This window comes from Sinocyclocheilus grahami, unplaced genomic scaffold (assembly GCF_001515645.1).
Source record: "Sinocyclocheilus grahami isolate Dianchi unplaced genomic scaffold, SAMN03320097.WGS_v1.1 scaffold627.1, whole genome shotgun sequence".
In the NCBI taxonomy this organism is placed as follows: domain Eukaryota; kingdom Metazoa; phylum Chordata; class Actinopteri; order Cypriniformes; family Cyprinidae; genus Sinocyclocheilus; species Sinocyclocheilus grahami.
The window spans coordinates 293,528-310,468 of NW_015505806.1; the positions used below are offsets into that span (position 1 = coordinate 293,528).

A 16,941-nucleotide genomic window follows, 5' to 3' on the forward strand; every position below is an offset into this window, starting at 1 on the left:
AAAAAACATGTCAAAATTAAGTGAGTTTTTGCTTAGAACAAACACAATAATCTTATTTCAAACAGAAAACAAGATTATTTTGTTTACCCCATTGGCAGATTATTTTGCTTGTTTCAGGCAAAAACTCACTTAATTTTGACATGTTTTTTCTGAAAACCAGACAATAATTTGTCCTTCTTGATTTAAGAATTTTTAGATATTCTGGCTGGAAACAAGACAAAAAAAACATTTTTTTTTTTGCAGTGCAGGATTTACAAACTGGAAAGAAAGATTGCGGAGAATGCTTTTATCAGCAATACTAGCTAGTTATTACAAACCTGTGTTATTTTAGTATTGTGGTAGCAGTTTACAATAATATTCTGTTTGTTAATATTAATTAACTGCATAGTAAACATGAACTAAGAATGAAAATACTTCTAAAACCTTCATTAATCTTAGTTAATTTCAACATTTACTAATACATTATTAAACTCAAACGTCGTATTTGTTCATATTGTTTAAAGGACCTGAGCTAACATGAACTAACAGTTGTATTTTTTAGGGATGCACGATATATCGGCCACCAGATCGGTATCGGCCCATATCTGCTCATTTTTTCTGTTATCGGTATCGGCCTGATAAGAAAATTTGGCCGATATCTTAAAGCCGATAAATAATGCATTATTTCCTTCAGAGACACTTCAGATGCGCGCTGTTCGTTTGCAGCCTTTTGTGCAATTGTACGTTGTAATATTGTGTTTATTTGATGTATATCTGATTTATCTCATATAGAATGCGTTTGGTTAAGTTAAAAGAGCTCTTCAGTTTACCGGTGATCGTCTTTAGCTCAGCACACGCAGTTCAAACAGCAGTGCACAACATTAATAACTATGATTGGGAATGTTGTGTATATAACATTCTAATGAGAACATTATTATAATAAAACGTTGTGCATTCTTTGGGTTTAGTTGCTGTGTTTCAGCGCGTTGTTATGGGAAGAGCGCATCCACAACAGGATCACACATTCTGACTATAGCATGCAATAACTGCGTCATTTTGTACATATATAAGTTGTAATATTATGTTTATGTTGTATTAATATTAATCTCAGGATGCATTTCCTTGAGTTAAATAAGCTGCCAGCAAAACGCTTCAGTTTACCATGTTCATTCCGCTCTTCAGCTTCAGCACGTGCAGCTCAATGGCTGCTATTTAAAACAGTGGTATTAATTTGTTACTTTTTCAAAATCATTGATACATTATTAATAACAACAACTACTTGTATTTTTCTCTTATTATTTTCATCAACAATATGGTTTAGTAATTAAAATCATTTAATTATTGTCCGTGCAGAGGCTATTCCGTTTTATTGATCTGTGGCGCATTCATTTTGATTCTTTACACGTGTAATGATGTCCAGTGACTTGTTTGCATTATTTATGCATTATTTTATTTATTTGTAAGACTTTTTTATGACTAAATTTGGTAATGGGAGAGTAAAAATATTTTTAAAACGTACACCGTTCAAACTAGGCTGCTTATGTTGAAGTGTTTGGGATGTGGCTTTTAATGATGAGACCTTTTTTGTAATCAGGCTCTCAAAAAGTATATAACAATTTGGATATAGATTTATCGGCCAACATATCGGTTATCGGCTTTCAAAAATAAAGAATAATCGGTTATCGGTATCGGCCAAAATTTTCATATCGGTGCATCCCTAAAAATACTAGCATGCAATTTACGACTTTGCATTAAGAATTATACATTTTTAATTTGCTAAAATATGAAATGTCTTAATATTCTAAAAACATAAGAATCCTAAAGGACAATAAAGCCGTGTGTTTGTCTAGATCAAGGTTTCCCAAACAGGGGTTCATGAGTTGATGAAAAGATAATAATTATAATAAAGGAAAAATTCAATTAATGTGATTATCAAAGGCTGCAATTTAATTAAGAAACTGTGTAGTCTAATGCACTGCATGCTTCAAAGTAAAGCGCAGGCACTTGTTCACATAAGCAGCTCGTGACAGTATATTCAGAAAGCAGCCCAGTAAATGTAGCAAACTACAACTCTGCATATGCTGCCAATTTAACATGCATTTGCAGACACGTGTGCTAGGTTAACCTTTAAGAACATTTTAATGTCAAGAATTTAAGACATAAATATTAGCACTGTAACTAGTAGTGTAAAAAAATTGATCTTTTTATTTTACAGTACAAATGTAATTTACAGTAGGTTAATATTTTTGTAACTAAAGTTAAACTAGCCAAAAAGAGGTGAGTCCACTTTAAAGTCCAGCTAGTTAAGACAAAACAGGGAAATAAATGGAAAAAATATGATTTTTTTAATGTCATCCGAACATTAATCAAGATGAATATGCAAATGTGTAATTAAATTACTCTTTCATAAATGTAAAGATGTACATGCTGTTCTAATACATACATCTTTAATATTTTAAGAATGTACAATGCACTGTCTTTGATATTTAGTGACACTGCAGCGTGTGCTTGTGATTATATGTTATCAGTCATAACGATGAGAATTAAATACAGAAATATGAGAATAGTTATCTTAAAGGTTGTGTGTGTTTTCATAAAAGCACTGGTATGTGCAGCAGACATAAACTAGTGAAAGTCCTCAGATGTGTCTGAGGTGGGCGGGGGTGAATCATGTCTCCTTCATAGCCCGCTTTGCTTGTTGAATCTAAACAAATGTAGCTTGCCATTAGCCTGTCGAACATTTCCAGCACATTCCCGTGCTGTAAATCTCCTTATACTCTCCAGCCAACACAATACACCACTAACAACACGAGCTACCTCAGTATTTGTCAGTTCGCGCCTTCGGGCGAAACATTATTGAGCTAAAAATGGTCGCTCGCAAGTTAGCAAAGCTACTGGACAGTGGTTTGTACATCAAAACAATTAAATCGCCAACAGCAGTCGCACGTGAAATTGGCCAACCGACTTCGAGCTACCCACGCCAGGTTTTTCATCTTAATAGCACATCTTATTTTGAGGGGAATATTTGAGTCCGAGGGGTTTTAATGTCAGCGGCTAACGCTAACAGAGGACTTGTTAACCGCGCTCTAGCGAACCAGCCTTTTTATTCAGTAAACACGCTTTGGAAAACGACAAAGAAACGTTTTTATTTATTTATCCTATGGTGTTTAATTTATAAATCAGTATTTGTTTAAATGCGGTACAAACATTAGCGCAGCGCCGTCTTCATCTGCATGGAGAGCGTGTTCTCACAGACGGAGGGGGCGAGTCGTGAAGACGCGAGATTTCAAAGCACTGCGACCGTGGCGTAGGGTTAAAAACTCATTTTCGCATGTATGCGATCAAAATACGCTCCGTTCAAACACTTACATGCCAAGGGTCACAACGGCACGATCCGGAGATGGTTGTGGATCTGGCCACAGCTGCCCGTCCGTCACTTCTCCTCTCCGCTGAGCGCGAGTCACAGAACGACAGATGGATCTGCTACAGCTGCTCGGGACGCCATTTCCCGCCTCCTCTCAGAGCGATTCTTGCAAAGGACCCGGATGACGGCTATCATCTATCCATCTATCTATCTGTCCATCCATCTATCTATCTATCTGTCCGTCCGTCCATCTATCTATCCATCCATCGATCATCTATCTATCTATCTATCTGTCTGTCCATCCATTCGTCTGTCTGTCCATTCATCTATCATCTATCTGTCTGTCTGTCCATCCATCTATCTATCTATCCATCCGTCCGTCCGTCTATCTATCTATCCATCCATCTATCATCTATCAATCCCTCCATCCATCCATCCATCCGTCTATATATCCGTCCATCTATCTATCTATCTATCTATCTAAAGAGTCAAAATGTCTACTTCATGAAGAATCTGTAATTTTTATATTTATAAAGTAAACTGCAATCCGATTAATATGAAAAAGTTACTCAGAAGTAGAATGTGTTTTTAATCACAATATCATGGATTATGCCATAGCCAAAATTATTATATAGCACTGTAATTGGAAATTATACAAAACTAGCAAACTATAATTTAAAGCAGGCCTCTCTGGATATTCGCTTAAGCAAATTAAGCACTATCAAAGAAAAAATTTTATTAATGAAAAAGAATATATGTTTGCTCTGTTCCCAAATAACAGTCTGTTCTATTTCATTCCCATATGCATGATGGTCCGGTATGGTCCTGGGCCTCCCCAAAGTCCCCTTAATTTGAGGAAGAAAAACAAAATAGGAAGAGAAAAAAATAAATATCTGGCATGTAATCAGAAGAGTAAGTTCTGATCAGTACACGATCGGGACTCACTTGAGAAGTCCATGCCAATACAAATGAGGCATGACATCAGCTTTCATGTGGTACATGACCCTGCTCTCTTTGCTCTGGTCCACAGGGAAGGTCTCCAACGGCTGCCCGTCATAATCAAATTCTGCCAAGATCACTGTGTTGTAGCTTGTAACCAGTGGGCAGGAGGTGTAGCCATCATACTGCAACATACACAAAACAATTACTATTTAATATTAGTAAGGAGCATTCAAGTAACATTTAGCTTATTTTGAATGATTCTTTTCATGATTTATTATTTTATCATTTATATATAATCAACTATGTATTTTCATTATATAGTATATCTGTAATTTAATTTATGAATGTATGTATTATTTATGTGCATATGAATGTACTTTCTCCTTTTTTGGTGTAGTTATATAAAGAAAATGGCTATTTTTGGAACAGCATGCCACCATACTCCTTGTACTATTTCTGGTATAGGCATGCATAATATGCATACTATTTAACATTTTCACATTTGTCACATTTGCGTATCACATTTGCCAAACTGTTCAGTATACAACACACTGAGTTCCCTGTGTGGAATAACTATCCCACAATGCACTGGACTTAATTTTTTCCTGTACAGTGTGACAAATTAACCAGAATGTCAGCCACAATTTTTTGCAATCTCCATCTTGACTAATCATTTGCCTAAACTGACTATTTTAAGCCATTTTAGACAAAAATGTGTCTCAATAATCTTTTCATTTTTTTAATTTAAATTTTGTTTTTAAAAATAACTTTATAATAGAACGGAATGCAGCACACTACATTTCAAAAAAAAAATTGTGTGTGCTTTTTTCTCCTTAATTTAATAGGATAGAGGGCAGACAGGAAAGGAGGTTTTAGAGAGGAACCGTATGATAGTATTCCATTCCTTTACTGAAGCATTAAAGCAACGCACACCTTATGGAGGTGCAAGTTAGGGAAAAAGATGTTGTGAAGAAAAATATCATTCCAAAAAATATCACTTGCTCATTTCATTCTACGCCCTCTGGTGGGTGTAGAATGAAATGAGCAAGTGATATTTGGAGGGGAGAACAGCATAGCACTTCTACAGTGGTAAAGCACATTAATGTTTATCCTTAAACATACTTACTATCTTATCCGGCGTCTGTTTCTTCAGAATTCTACTGACAGTTCGGTCGAGTACTGCAGACTGTGCAGCTGTAGAAGATTATAGTCACAGATGATTTTCCTGGTCATCTCATTTCAGTAAAAAAGGCACTAACAGCTCTCTCACCAGGAAAATCAGCTTGGTGAATGGGAAAGTAACTACTAATTAATGGTGGAAAATGACTAAAGCAGATTCTAGACCTGTCTAATGAGTACTGATAATTAAGAAGGAAAGGTTTAACTTATTTTTTTCCTCAGTATTTTACCTACTGCTGCTGCCGTTTTGGATGTGGGTAGATTGGTGCAGTCTCCGATACCAAATACATTGGCGTAAGTCTTATGCTGAAGGGTGCTCTTATTTACATTCAGCCAGCCGGCCTCATCGTCCAGCAAGGAGCCTTTCAGCACTGCAGGAGGTCCCATCGGAGGGGTGACGTGGATCATCTCATACTATCACCAAAATGAAGGGCACGTAAGACACTCAAACTACAGCTAACAGAACGAAATATGTTTTTTGTCGAATTTAACAATGGCTACCTTGTAAACCTCTGTCTCCCCAGGTTTGTCCAGATTCTCAAAAACAGCTTCCTGTTTGTCGGCCCTGACCTCGATGAGGTTGTGCCTCAGGTTTACGTTAAGGTCCCGCTTCTTCACAATCTCCCACAAGGCATCGGCGTATTTCTTGACCCCAAACAGCACTGGCAAGGAGGTGTTATAAATAATGTTGGCTTTGGACCTTTTTCCCGTCTAAAAAAATTAAAAAAATAACATTGTCTAAAAAATATTGTACTTTCTTTGAGTATTACCGAGTTGTAAATGTACTGTACCATGTTAATCCTTTAGTACTGAATGATTACCATGTTCATTTTTCCCATGGTATTTACGTGGCACTCCGAGCTACTTCGAATAATATCATGGTATTATCATGGTACACAAACAAAAACATGGTTTTACCATGATATAAGCCCAATAAACGTGCAATTACCCTTGTTCATGTCAACACAACATGGTATTGCCATGATACATGTCCAAAATACATGGTGTTACCATGATACATCGACAAAAAACATGATATTACCCTTGTTTCTGTCCACAAAGTATGGTATTATCGTGGTACATGTGCAAAATACATGGTGTTACTGTGATATATGGTCAAAAACATAGTATTACCCTTTTTAATGCCCTAAAAGCAAGGTAATACCCTTGCTTCTGTCCACAAAATATGGTATTACAATGGCACATATCCAAAATACATGGTTTTACTATGATATATGCTCAAAAACAAGGTTATATCATGACATTTGCCCAAAAATCATGGTATTACCATCATGTCCAAAAAATGTACTAATAACATGATATTTTTGTAAGTGTATAAATAAAAGGTGATTATTTATGTACGTAATCCATCATGTTTATATGTAAATTCATGATTGTAACCATGGTTTGGGGATTTCACCTTTCTCAGGAAGGCATCAGAGAGGTACATGATTTTCTGAGGAGCTCCTGCACATTTGATGGGAGTGTTTGGGAAGGTGAACAAAGCATTGCCCTCCTTAAAGTTCTTCAAGGCATTCCATGTCTTTTCCACTGTTTTCACGGAGTAGTTTGAACCGATTTTGGGATGTTCAAACCCTTCAGGCAGGCCCTTGATCTAAAATTAGCAGAAGGAAATCAATTGGATTGACAACAAAAACCCATCAAACATCACACTTGAAATTGTTAACTCAGGATCATTTTTAACTTTGGTTTTATTAATTCAGAGTTATCTTGTTCCACGTTTCACTCTGTGAAAACAGGTACAGTTTCATATTTCTTTGCATATATAGTGTCATGTCAGGTATGACCATAAAATCCAAACACAGAACAAAGTTTGACATTTTATTTATCTTGAACTTTGGTATCAAGTCTGATAGACATGTAATCGGACACTTCCTCTGGACTGATGTGGCAATAACACCACACCCATACTGTGTTAATAATAAATCTGCAAAAGCCAAGAATGCTTCCTCTTAATCAAAACATTCACTACATACAGTTAAGAATTCTCATCATGCATATGAAAGTGGAAAACTAGCAATTTAGTCTATTAATGCCACTCATTACATACCTTTTCATACTGGAGCTCAAGGCCAAGAGCTACAATCAGATAATCATAGGAAATCTGAGAGAAGAAAAAAACAATTACATGCTAAAAAAAAAAACTAAAGCTGGGTTGAGTTTGATTTAAGTGAGCGTTCCAGATCATATGGCAATATGTTCATGTTACTTCATATCACGCTTCATATCAGCTATGATTACTTTATAATGACACACCTTCATGGTTCAATATAATGTGCAATTGCATAATACGCAACATTACTGATGCCACAAAATTTCCCAGCTATTTCAAAGCACTTTTCAAAAGACTCTTTTCTATTCTAACACATGGCACTCTGAGACACATTAATAGCTAAATATCAACCTAAATACCTTTTCCCCAGAGTCTGTGTGGACAGTGTTGTCCTCAGGATCGAATTCTGCCACTTTGGACTTGACCCACTTCACCCCTGATGGAATCACACTCGCTGTTGGTCGCCCAGAGGATGCAACACTTTTGGACCCTGCGCCAACTAACGTCCATATCGGCTGATAGTAATGCACCTGGAGTCAAAAGTGCATTAGATGTAATGTTGAACATTGAGGAAACAAACAAAGGTTTTTAAAAAAAAATGAGTCAGTACGATTTTTTTATATTTATGAAATACGTCTCTCATGCTCACCAAGGCTGCATTTATTTGATATGAAATACAAAGCAGAATTTTTAGCAGCTATTACTCCAGTCTACAGTGTTACATGATGCTTCAGTGCAAAACAAAAAAAACCTTACAGACCCCAAAACATTTGAATGGTAGGGTACATGTCCATACAGTGAAGACTAAGCAGGAACTTGTTAAACCTGAATCCCAGCATGTGAGGTACGTGATGCCTCAAGAACAGCCAGGCACTATAGCGGTCTCTTAAAGGGGCAGTTCAGCTATAAATGCTCTGCTGCAGCATACCTCACTAGGCTCCACGATGGCCACGTTTTTTGCGCCGACCTTTCTTTTCATGCGTGCGGCCATCGCTATGCCACCGCTCCCACCACCGAGCACAAGAACTTTGTAGTGGTCCTTAGAGGCCAGCCCAGAACTGGTGTGAATATGTGAGTTAATGACAGAGAAAACTCTGCAGTACTGCCTGGACAGCAGCAGCTGTGGGTGTAGTTGGCCTGCCATGGTGGCCTGCCAAGAGAAATATGCTAGTTATAAAACAAGTTATAACCAAAAATAATCTTTGCAATGACCACAGTGCATAATAAAGAATAGATATAGATTCAATTATGTTAAAAATATATATTTTTAGATTATAACATTTTTCACTTTCTGCCATGGAATAAAAAAAAAAGTTAATAGCGATTTATCTAATAATCCTGACTTTTTCTGGCAATGCAGAGAATAAAGTCAGAACTGTGAGATATAAACTCAGAATTCAGACTTTTCGAAAAAAAAAAAAAGTCTGAATTGTGAAATAAAAAGTTCCAATTACCTTTATTTTTATCCCATGGTTGAAACAAGCTTGCATAGTTATGACTGGCAGACCAGACCAGACTTTGACTAAGTTGGTTAACCAAGGTTGCTGATTTTTCTCTTTAAAAAATAGTAATTTTTCACACCAACGGCAAAACAAGCACAGATGAACAAACTGCCGTGCGAAAGAATTGTATTCAATAAAAAATAAAAATATGAATCAGGATGAACTCTAGTATAATTTAAAAAAACGAAACAATTGAGCACATTTATCATATGAAGACCTGTACATGACATGTAGACAGATATAAAAACAGACATTGTAACCACAAATTAAGAGTCATTTATTACAATGTATTAATTTGTGGCCATGGATATATACATAAATATGTACCTCTGTACATATAAAATGATTAAGGTCTTAAAACTTTAGCAAGGTTGTGATGACAGCTTCTCAAAAGCCCTTTTTTTGTTGTTCCCAAAATCATCTCAAGACAACTGTGTAATCTAGTCTACTTGAAATATAATACAATTGCAAATGTACTTTAATCTGAAAAAATGTAAGGAATGAAAATAATAGCCAGCAGCGTTTAGAAATCTTAGGTTTGCGTGCATCTACTCGCCTTTTTCTTTTCAGAACTGTCCTCTGTGTGTTGGAAGAGAGTCCTCACGTCTGTTTGATCAGACACGGTGGTACACAGACAAAATCATACTTCCTATCATTCCTCCACAACACACCTGACAGTTCAAGCTGAGTCATGATACCTGGCATTGTGTGTGGATGTGGCTCAAAACCTATTGATCCGCCTACCTAGGCAACATTTTGGCCATCATTGTGTCTCACAGTCTACTAGACAGCATTTGTTTCGTCTCAAAACCTGGTGAACAGCCTCCCTAGGCATTTTGGACATCATTTAGTCTATAATTAAGCGTTTTGTTAATAATTAATGAGCGGCCTATCAATACAGGCAGGCAAATGCCCAAAATGCTGTCTAGCTAGCTAGTTGTAAAGAAGGTCATTGCATGACAATACACACCCTTCTTGATTTATATCCCCAACAATAACATATAAGCATGGAAATGCAGCTGACTACATAGAACTTTTGACGTCTGCGATCATTATTTTTACATTTTGCTGTACATACAGTAGGCTACATGCGTGGTCAAATTGCAAATAGAGAGCTGCGTGTAATATGCACCATATAACAATGAATAATTTCCCTCCCTCTGCACGACATAACAGCAAATCCTAATTTCTGACACATATCACACATTGAACTGGAGTGAAATAAGGTCTTACCAGAGCTGTAACTCTCGCCACTGCCAGTGTTACAGTAGAGCTGCGGTTTGTTTTCCTGGTTCAGCTCGGTTTGAAGTACGAACTTTATTATTCGGCAGTCAGTGATGCAATTTCACAAATCTCTATTTATTCTAATTATGATTTCAGAGCCCTCCACGCATGTTTGTAGAGTAGCTAGTACACACACAGGCCCACGTAAGAACTTTGCACGCACGTACAACACAAGCAAACATAAGTTGATGTCATGCCGCCGTAATCGTCCAGAAGGTGTCGCCATTGCATTTCCCTCAAAGCTGCTGCATTATTATCAAATATCACAAGAATTATCACAGCACTCAGTATAGAGAATGAGGAGTTACGTCACGATCTTTTCACTCCGCATTGCATTTCGGGAAGGCGCCGCCATATTAGCAGGATACGCTATCCGTTCCCATGGTTACTTCTCATTCTCTATAAGGATAAGTGCTTATCTTTTGTTTTGTTTTTGCCTTTAAGTTAAACAACCACAGCTGAACACTAATAAAACACCTCATCTTTAATCATTAATCATCTCAATTAAACATACTAATTAATTTAATCTCAGATAGATTAAGTTATCTGTTGTTATACTTGTAATAAATCCACACAGTTCTAATTTGACACAAAACCAAAAAAGTAATGCATAATGCAGTGTATTCTACGTTATTTCAAATACTCGGAGTTACGCTGGTTTGAATATTATAGCGTTTAACGATACCATTAATGTTATATACAGCAAAATGTTATTTACAGTCAAATAAACAGAAACAAATTAACCATGCTTTTTAATTTTAGTTAATTTCATTTTTATATATATGTATATATAAAATTAAATATTTAATATATTTTTATGGCTATTAATAATGTAATAATATTATATAATTAATCATATAATATAGGTTATATTCGTTTACGGCTTCTTGTTTCGCGCGGTAACCTTCCTCATTAACGGCCGTTTGTGCGCGTGTATGTGCGTGCGCTGCAGAGCTCGAGCGCGAGTGGACAGGAGGCAGGTTTAGGCAACGGTCTGGTGTTTTCTAGCTCTTCTTCGTTTCTTATGGTCGTGTTACTCCACCCTGTCTCCGGAGCAGAGCCAGACATGAATGGATGGAGCATGTTTTCGGTAAGCGTTTGTTGTTTATGAAGGATCGCTGTACTGATATAGAGCGCAGCTATGAGCGTTACAGCATTATGACTGTTTGTCGGTGGGATGGTATTGTCTCAGTATTGCATTCTGTAGCGAATCTTATATATAAGATCTTATTTACATCCACTGTATGTGCCACTTAACGTTACAGGCTTTCCGTTATTGGGCTGTAAGGGACAACTGAGGTTACAGATGAGATTTTTCAGTCTGACAAATGTGTCTATTTGGACACTAAATAATTGTAATAGATAGTGTATTCTCATGGTTTATTGCAAGTAAAAATATTATAAATATAATCACTACAATTGATTAAACATTGCAAATAAATGTAATATTAAAATGTATTATATTTAACATTTAATGTTGATTTTAATTTCATTTATATATCTATTTTAATATGCATATGTAACTTACTATATAATAATAATTGATGTTGTTGTTTTAAATATATTTATTATATGTTCATATAACAATACATTTGGGTAAAAATTGTATTTATTGTGTTTTAAAATATGTTGGTAATCCATAAGTACATAACAACAACAATAATAATGGTAATTATTTATTAATACATTTATATAACAATAAAGTAATATATTTTATTTAAATAATAATGGATCTAGTGTAATTTGTTTGTTGGCTGTGCATAATTATATAACAACAATAATAATAAAAATTATTATTATTATTTCAAATGTAATTATTGTGTATACTTATATAGCAATACATGTAGGTAAAATTATTAATAAAATATATTTCATAAAGAAATAATTATTAATTAAATATTTTTTATAATATTTGTTCCTTTAGCATGTGTTATGTATGGATCCATATTTGTTAGCCTATAGTTTTGGCAAATCTCAATTTAATTCCATAGTATTTTCTAATATTGTATTCTATACTTTCATTCCCTTGCAGGTTTATTGATAGAGTATATGACTGTCAATATATGAGAGTCTATAATCACTTTTATTTTGGTCTGTAGAGTTCTGCAGTCAGTAGTAACTGAATACATATCATCTGGATTATGTAATCTGATTCCAAAAGTTAAGTATTTGTAATTAGATTAAATTACGTCAAAATACTCGTAATCAGACTACATTTACTTTTTTATTGATTACATATTACATATTTCTCACACAATAAATAATCCATAATTTATTGCTTCTCCCTAATTCCTCTTTTTCATCTTTTAAGTGCTTATATACACTTCTTCCAGTTCTGTGGACGTTCACACAGTCAGAGACCAGTCATTAGTCAGGTGGCTACACAGCATTTGACCACTGGATTTACAAAAATCATTTCAGGTTTAAGAAGTGTTTCAACACCGCATCAACTACTGATGTACACATTAAATATTATTTGAATGATCACTTATGTCTTTGGAAGGCTTTTGCCTTTCAAACATATTCAAATTCACAAATTCACATTATTTCTTTTTCGTCATCTGAACCTCTTTCATCTAGGCTAATATGTTTACCCCTGAGATTTAAAAATAAATATTTTAATAATTTAGTATGACATTTGCATGTTCACGGTTCTCTGACGTTGGTTAATAGTCACATGACATGTAGGTAAACTGATAAAATATAGATTTTTTTAGTAAGTGTTTTATTTTGATTGATGTTATTTTAAAATGATTTTATTTTAATTTTACATTTTTATCATTTAAATAATTATTAACTTATCATTAAACTCACGAACCCCAGTTTGGGAATCCTTGACATAATGCAGTTTAATGTTAATTACAACGAATGGAATATATTTTCTTACTCTTTGTATTTTTATATCAATACAGTACAAGATTATCTGTCAAAAGTAATGTAAAAGTAATCAAAAAGTAGTCTGATTAGATTACTGTACTTAAAATGTGAATACCTAAAATGAAAATACCTAATATACCTATAATATATATTTGTGATATTAAAAAAGAAAGCCATCCAAAGTGTGTGCTGGGTCACGTTTATTTTCAACAAACCTTCCCACACACTAAAACGGGAAAGCTTACAATCCTTTCACTGCTACATTCAGAATAATGTGCAACCTAGAGATGCTTTTTCTGTATTCGCCACAAATGGTTTTGTCATGCAAAGCCAGCATATGGCAGGACACTGCAGCGGGGTCACCTGTGTTTACTGCAGTCTTCCCCGCGGAGCGAGTGTGTTCCCAGAGACCTGTCGGGTTTCCTGGCTGCAGCTCCGCTGGGGTCTCATTAGGACGGTGTGGGGGAAGAGACACGGTGTGCGTCAGACATTAAAAACAGCGAGAACCACATGTTACTTTAAAAGACAATTACACTGTAGTGTGTGACTCTAGCTGACCTTCTGATATGCTTCCCAGTGCAAGTAAACAAGCCGTTATGAATTACATTATGGCTTTATAGGAAAGTGTTTTGTTGGGATGTCACTGTTTATCTGCCTCTTTGTGAAAAATCACTATCAATACAATCTTCCATTCAGCTAAATGAAATCTAGTCGTTTCTATGAGGAAGATTACATGGTGTTCAGTGGAAACGTAGTTGACTCACACTGGTTTTCCTGGCATGTTTTTCAGAGAAACCCTCAGAACCCGTCCGAGATGGCCTGATGTTATGGCAATTTGGAAGAAGGACGTTCGCATTGGTTAGTACAGTTGCTGAACAAAATCAAAGGGAATGGACAAATGTCTAAAAACACATAAACATACTAACATTGATGTTTAAAAATGTTGGTGTATTCATGTCATCCCAAATGTCTTTAAAGGGGTCATGAACTGGCTTTTAAAAAATAGTTTTATACTGTTGTCTGAGGTCCACTTATGACGTTCACATGGTTTTTACATTCAAAAAGATCAAAATCAATAAGTAATAGGCTATTTTCTACCCTGGTTTTGAGGCCGGCTCGAGAAACGCTGGTTTTTATGGGTGTGCCGCATTGAAGACTTGGAAGTAAACGCCCACTGCTATGATTGGATAACAGTTTTGCATAGTAAACCTTTCTGTGTGCCTGTTTGACAAGCTACGTCCTTCATAGTTGGAGCCTTCTGTGACTTTGGTTAGACACGTACACATAATCAGGACATATCAAGCGATTTCTAACAAAGCAATAGTGACACAGTGCAAATATTTTTTACTCACATAAGTGTGCTGCGACATTCCTTTTGGATCCAATATAGACTGCACAGCATTGCTTTTTAATCTCAGTCTCTCTGCAAATCCTGCATCGACCTGTGTCTTGTTTACAAAGGAATCCGCGGTGAAATGAAGCGAACAAACGCTCAATGTTTTACTCGCGTGAGCTGAAACTTCATTAAAAATAAAGTTCAACCACGCATTCCTAATATTTGAATCCGAAAGAAGGTTATGCAGCGACTGTGTTCTTCCACAACTAGGCACTGCACAATATTTTGCGATCTTTAATGGCATGTTTATTGCTTGGTTGCTCGATCCAGTTTAGTGCCACTTAAGTTATTACCATACTATGTCATGTGCGAATTAGTGGGCGGGGCTACAGAATTAGCCGTTGATCTTCTTCTGTGGAGGCGGTGTACTATTATGTCATAGGTAGGTACATTCGAGGATCTGTCGTTCGCTGCGCCTTGTGTCAATAAAAGCTTTTATTTCAGTAACAAGGACGTTTTCAGTTCTGAAACTTACAGGATATTCTTTTTGTACGATGATCTCTTATATATGAAAAGTAGTGCTGGGCGGTATACCGGTTCATACCGAATACCGGTGTTTATTTTTGTTATGATATGAATTTTTAAAATACCGCAATACCGGTGTGAGTGTCTCTTAAACAATGTTCGGAACGCGACACTGTTTGAAAGGGGTCTCTTTTCACTGTTGCACTGTGGTGAGGGAACAGCTGTATGTGTTACTAAGCGTGAAAGTTCCGAAACTGAAGCCGTAGAACTAATTGAACGTGATGACAGAAGAACTCATCCACAATATCCACATTGACCGCCACAAATATCCACCGCCCCCTTCCATCAGCTCCCGCTTCATTTTTTGGTCATACCGCCCACCACTAATGAAAAGCTCAAGTAAAAGTTGATTTCTCAATTCATGACCCCTTTAAACTATGCCTGTCCAGTGAATATGAATTGATTTTCATGTGTTGTTCCTGTAGAGAAATAATTGCAATATATACAATAGTATAATTGAAAATGATTGATAATACAGTAATTAGCTAATTTTATTTTGTTAATATATTTACAAAGAAATTATTAAAACATAAGCATAAAAACATTATTGTGACTTTATTTTCAAGACAAATGCAGAACTTTGCAATTGCCATGATGCAAAAAAAAAAAAATGTTTATGACTAATTAAAGACACAATATGTAATTTTCGCCGCTAGAGGGCGCATATTCAAAATAAACAAAGAGACAAAGGCGTAGTTTGATGACGCTGTGATTGAGTGTGGAATCATGGGAGTTGTGGTCTTCATCCCCACAGCCGAAGCAATCCGACAGGTCTCGGGCAGAAATCATGTTCATGGATGAGCTAATGATTTATTAACATAGTAGAATGAAGCAGGGTGAGGCTGAAAGCCGTCGAAGTGAAACGAGGCCGCTGAATGAGTGCGACATACGGCTCGAAAGCAGCGGGGCTTTTATTATGCCACAGCCGACCACTTCTGCTCCTTCCGGTCGTGCGTATGTGGGGAAAAAAGCAGCTGTTTTATCATACTAGATACATTTGAAAGTTCTGTTATAATGCTACTCTGTGCGGTCGTCACCGGTCTATTAAAATGCACAACATATTAAAGCTTCTTTGGTGTTTCCATATTTTCTACAAAACAAAACCGGAAATCGAGGGGTTATGACGTCATTGGCAGGCGACACAATGACACTATGGACATGCTCCATGTCACTAGTTAAAATTGCTTATTTCTCTGGATTTAAACATTCTTCGAAACATTTGGGATAGTGTAAGTACACAAGTCAGCAAAATATATAACACTGTTCTAGTGGTTTTTGGATATTTTAATAAAAAAATCTTACATATTGTGCCTTTAAAAGTACAGTTTTTTTAGTTTATGCTGATTAAATCATTTTTTATTTTATTGTATTTTATTTTTTAAAAATACATTATTACAGTAATGAGGATCTACTGAAATTTCCCTAATTGTCATGAAAATATAGTCAAAATGCAAAAAATAAAATAAAAAAATAAATTTATATGTTTTTATATATTATAAATTATGCATTATAAATTTGACATATATATACTTTTTTTTCTTTTAATTTGGGGTGAAATACGATGCTTTTCTCTTGGGCAGTTACTTCTCTTTAACAGTAACCTAAATTGACACCCAGTCACATGATCAACCGTAGACACCACAAACAACCAGATAATTAATTACAGTGTTTTGCTGTTCAACAGATCAAATTCCGCTGAACAAAAGACTTGCTCTCTTAGTCCGTACTGAAGTTCTGCATTTAATATGTTTGTTGTTAGCTCCAGCATTCAACTACTCCGTGTGTTTGAGCCGAGGTCTTCTGCTCTTCTCAGGTCTTG

At 35.7% G+C, this 16,941-nt stretch overlaps 3 protein-coding genes across 6 annotated transcripts in view; 1 reads left to right on the forward strand and 2 right to left on the reverse strand.

Moving 5' to 3' along the window:
• Positions 1-3,524, reverse strand: part of LOC107557990 (CTD small phosphatase-like protein 2-A) — a 12,058-nt gene extending 8,534 nt beyond the window's left edge. The window contains exon 1 of the mRNA XM_016241588.1: positions 3,349-3,524. The gene's annotated coding sequence lies outside the window, so the exon portion shown is untranslated. The remainder of the gene's footprint in view (positions 1-3,348) is intronic.
• A 391-nt stretch (positions 3,525-3,915) lies between these two features.
• LOC107557991 (sulfide:quinone oxidoreductase, mitochondrial-like) lies at positions 3,916-10,543 on the reverse strand. 3 transcript variants are annotated; one of them, XM_016241590.1, is made up of 11 exons: positions 10,274-10,543; positions 9,597-9,646; positions 8,467-8,688; positions 7,898-8,068; positions 7,536-7,589; positions 6,885-7,079; positions 5,966-6,175; positions 5,695-5,878; positions 5,412-5,479; positions 4,289-4,467; positions 3,916-4,188 (listed from the first exon to the last, which is right to left on the reverse strand). In XM_016241590.1, exons 3-11 carry the CDS (start codon positions 8,680-8,682, stop codon positions 4,131-4,133), a joined length of 1,335 nt encoding a protein of 444 aa, XP_016097076.1. In that variant the 5' UTR covers positions 8,683-8,688; positions 9,597-9,646; positions 10,274-10,543; the 3' UTR covers positions 3,916-4,130. The 3 variants fall into 3 exon arrangements, with proteins under 3 accessions (XP_016097076.1, XP_016097077.1, XP_016097075.1); XM_016241591.1 differs by having other exon boundaries at positions 9,597-9,648; positions 10,279-10,383; XM_016241589.1 differs by lacking the exon at positions 9,597-9,646.
• A 779-nt stretch (positions 10,544-11,322) lies between these two features.
• Positions 11,323-16,941, forward strand: part of LOC107557992 (probable phospholipid-transporting ATPase IM) — a 43,372-nt gene continuing 37,753 nt past the window's right edge. For both annotated transcript variants that reach the window (XM_016241592.1, XM_016241593.1), the window contains exons 1-2: positions 11,323-11,414; positions 13,992-14,059. In XM_016241592.1, coding sequence (XP_016097078.1) covers positions 11,395-11,414; positions 13,992-14,059 — 88 coding nt within the window. In that variant the 5' untranslated portion in view covers positions 11,323-11,394. The remainder of the gene's footprint in view (positions 11,415-13,991; positions 14,060-16,941) is intronic.

Coding starts and splice junctions, on each gene's coding strand:
- LOC107557991 (XM_016241589.1), bottom strand. CDS start 8,682: ATGGCAGGCCAACTACACCCACAGCTGCTGCTGTCCAGGCAGTACTGC. Junction 6,176..6,884: donor CTGATGCCTTCCTGAGAAAG/GTGAAATCCCCA, acceptor TAATTTTTTTAG/ACGGGAAAAAGGTCCAAAGC. Junction 4,468..5,411: donor AACAGACGCCGGATAAGATA/GTAAGTATGTTT, acceptor TGTATGTTGCAG/TATGATGGCTACACCTCCTG.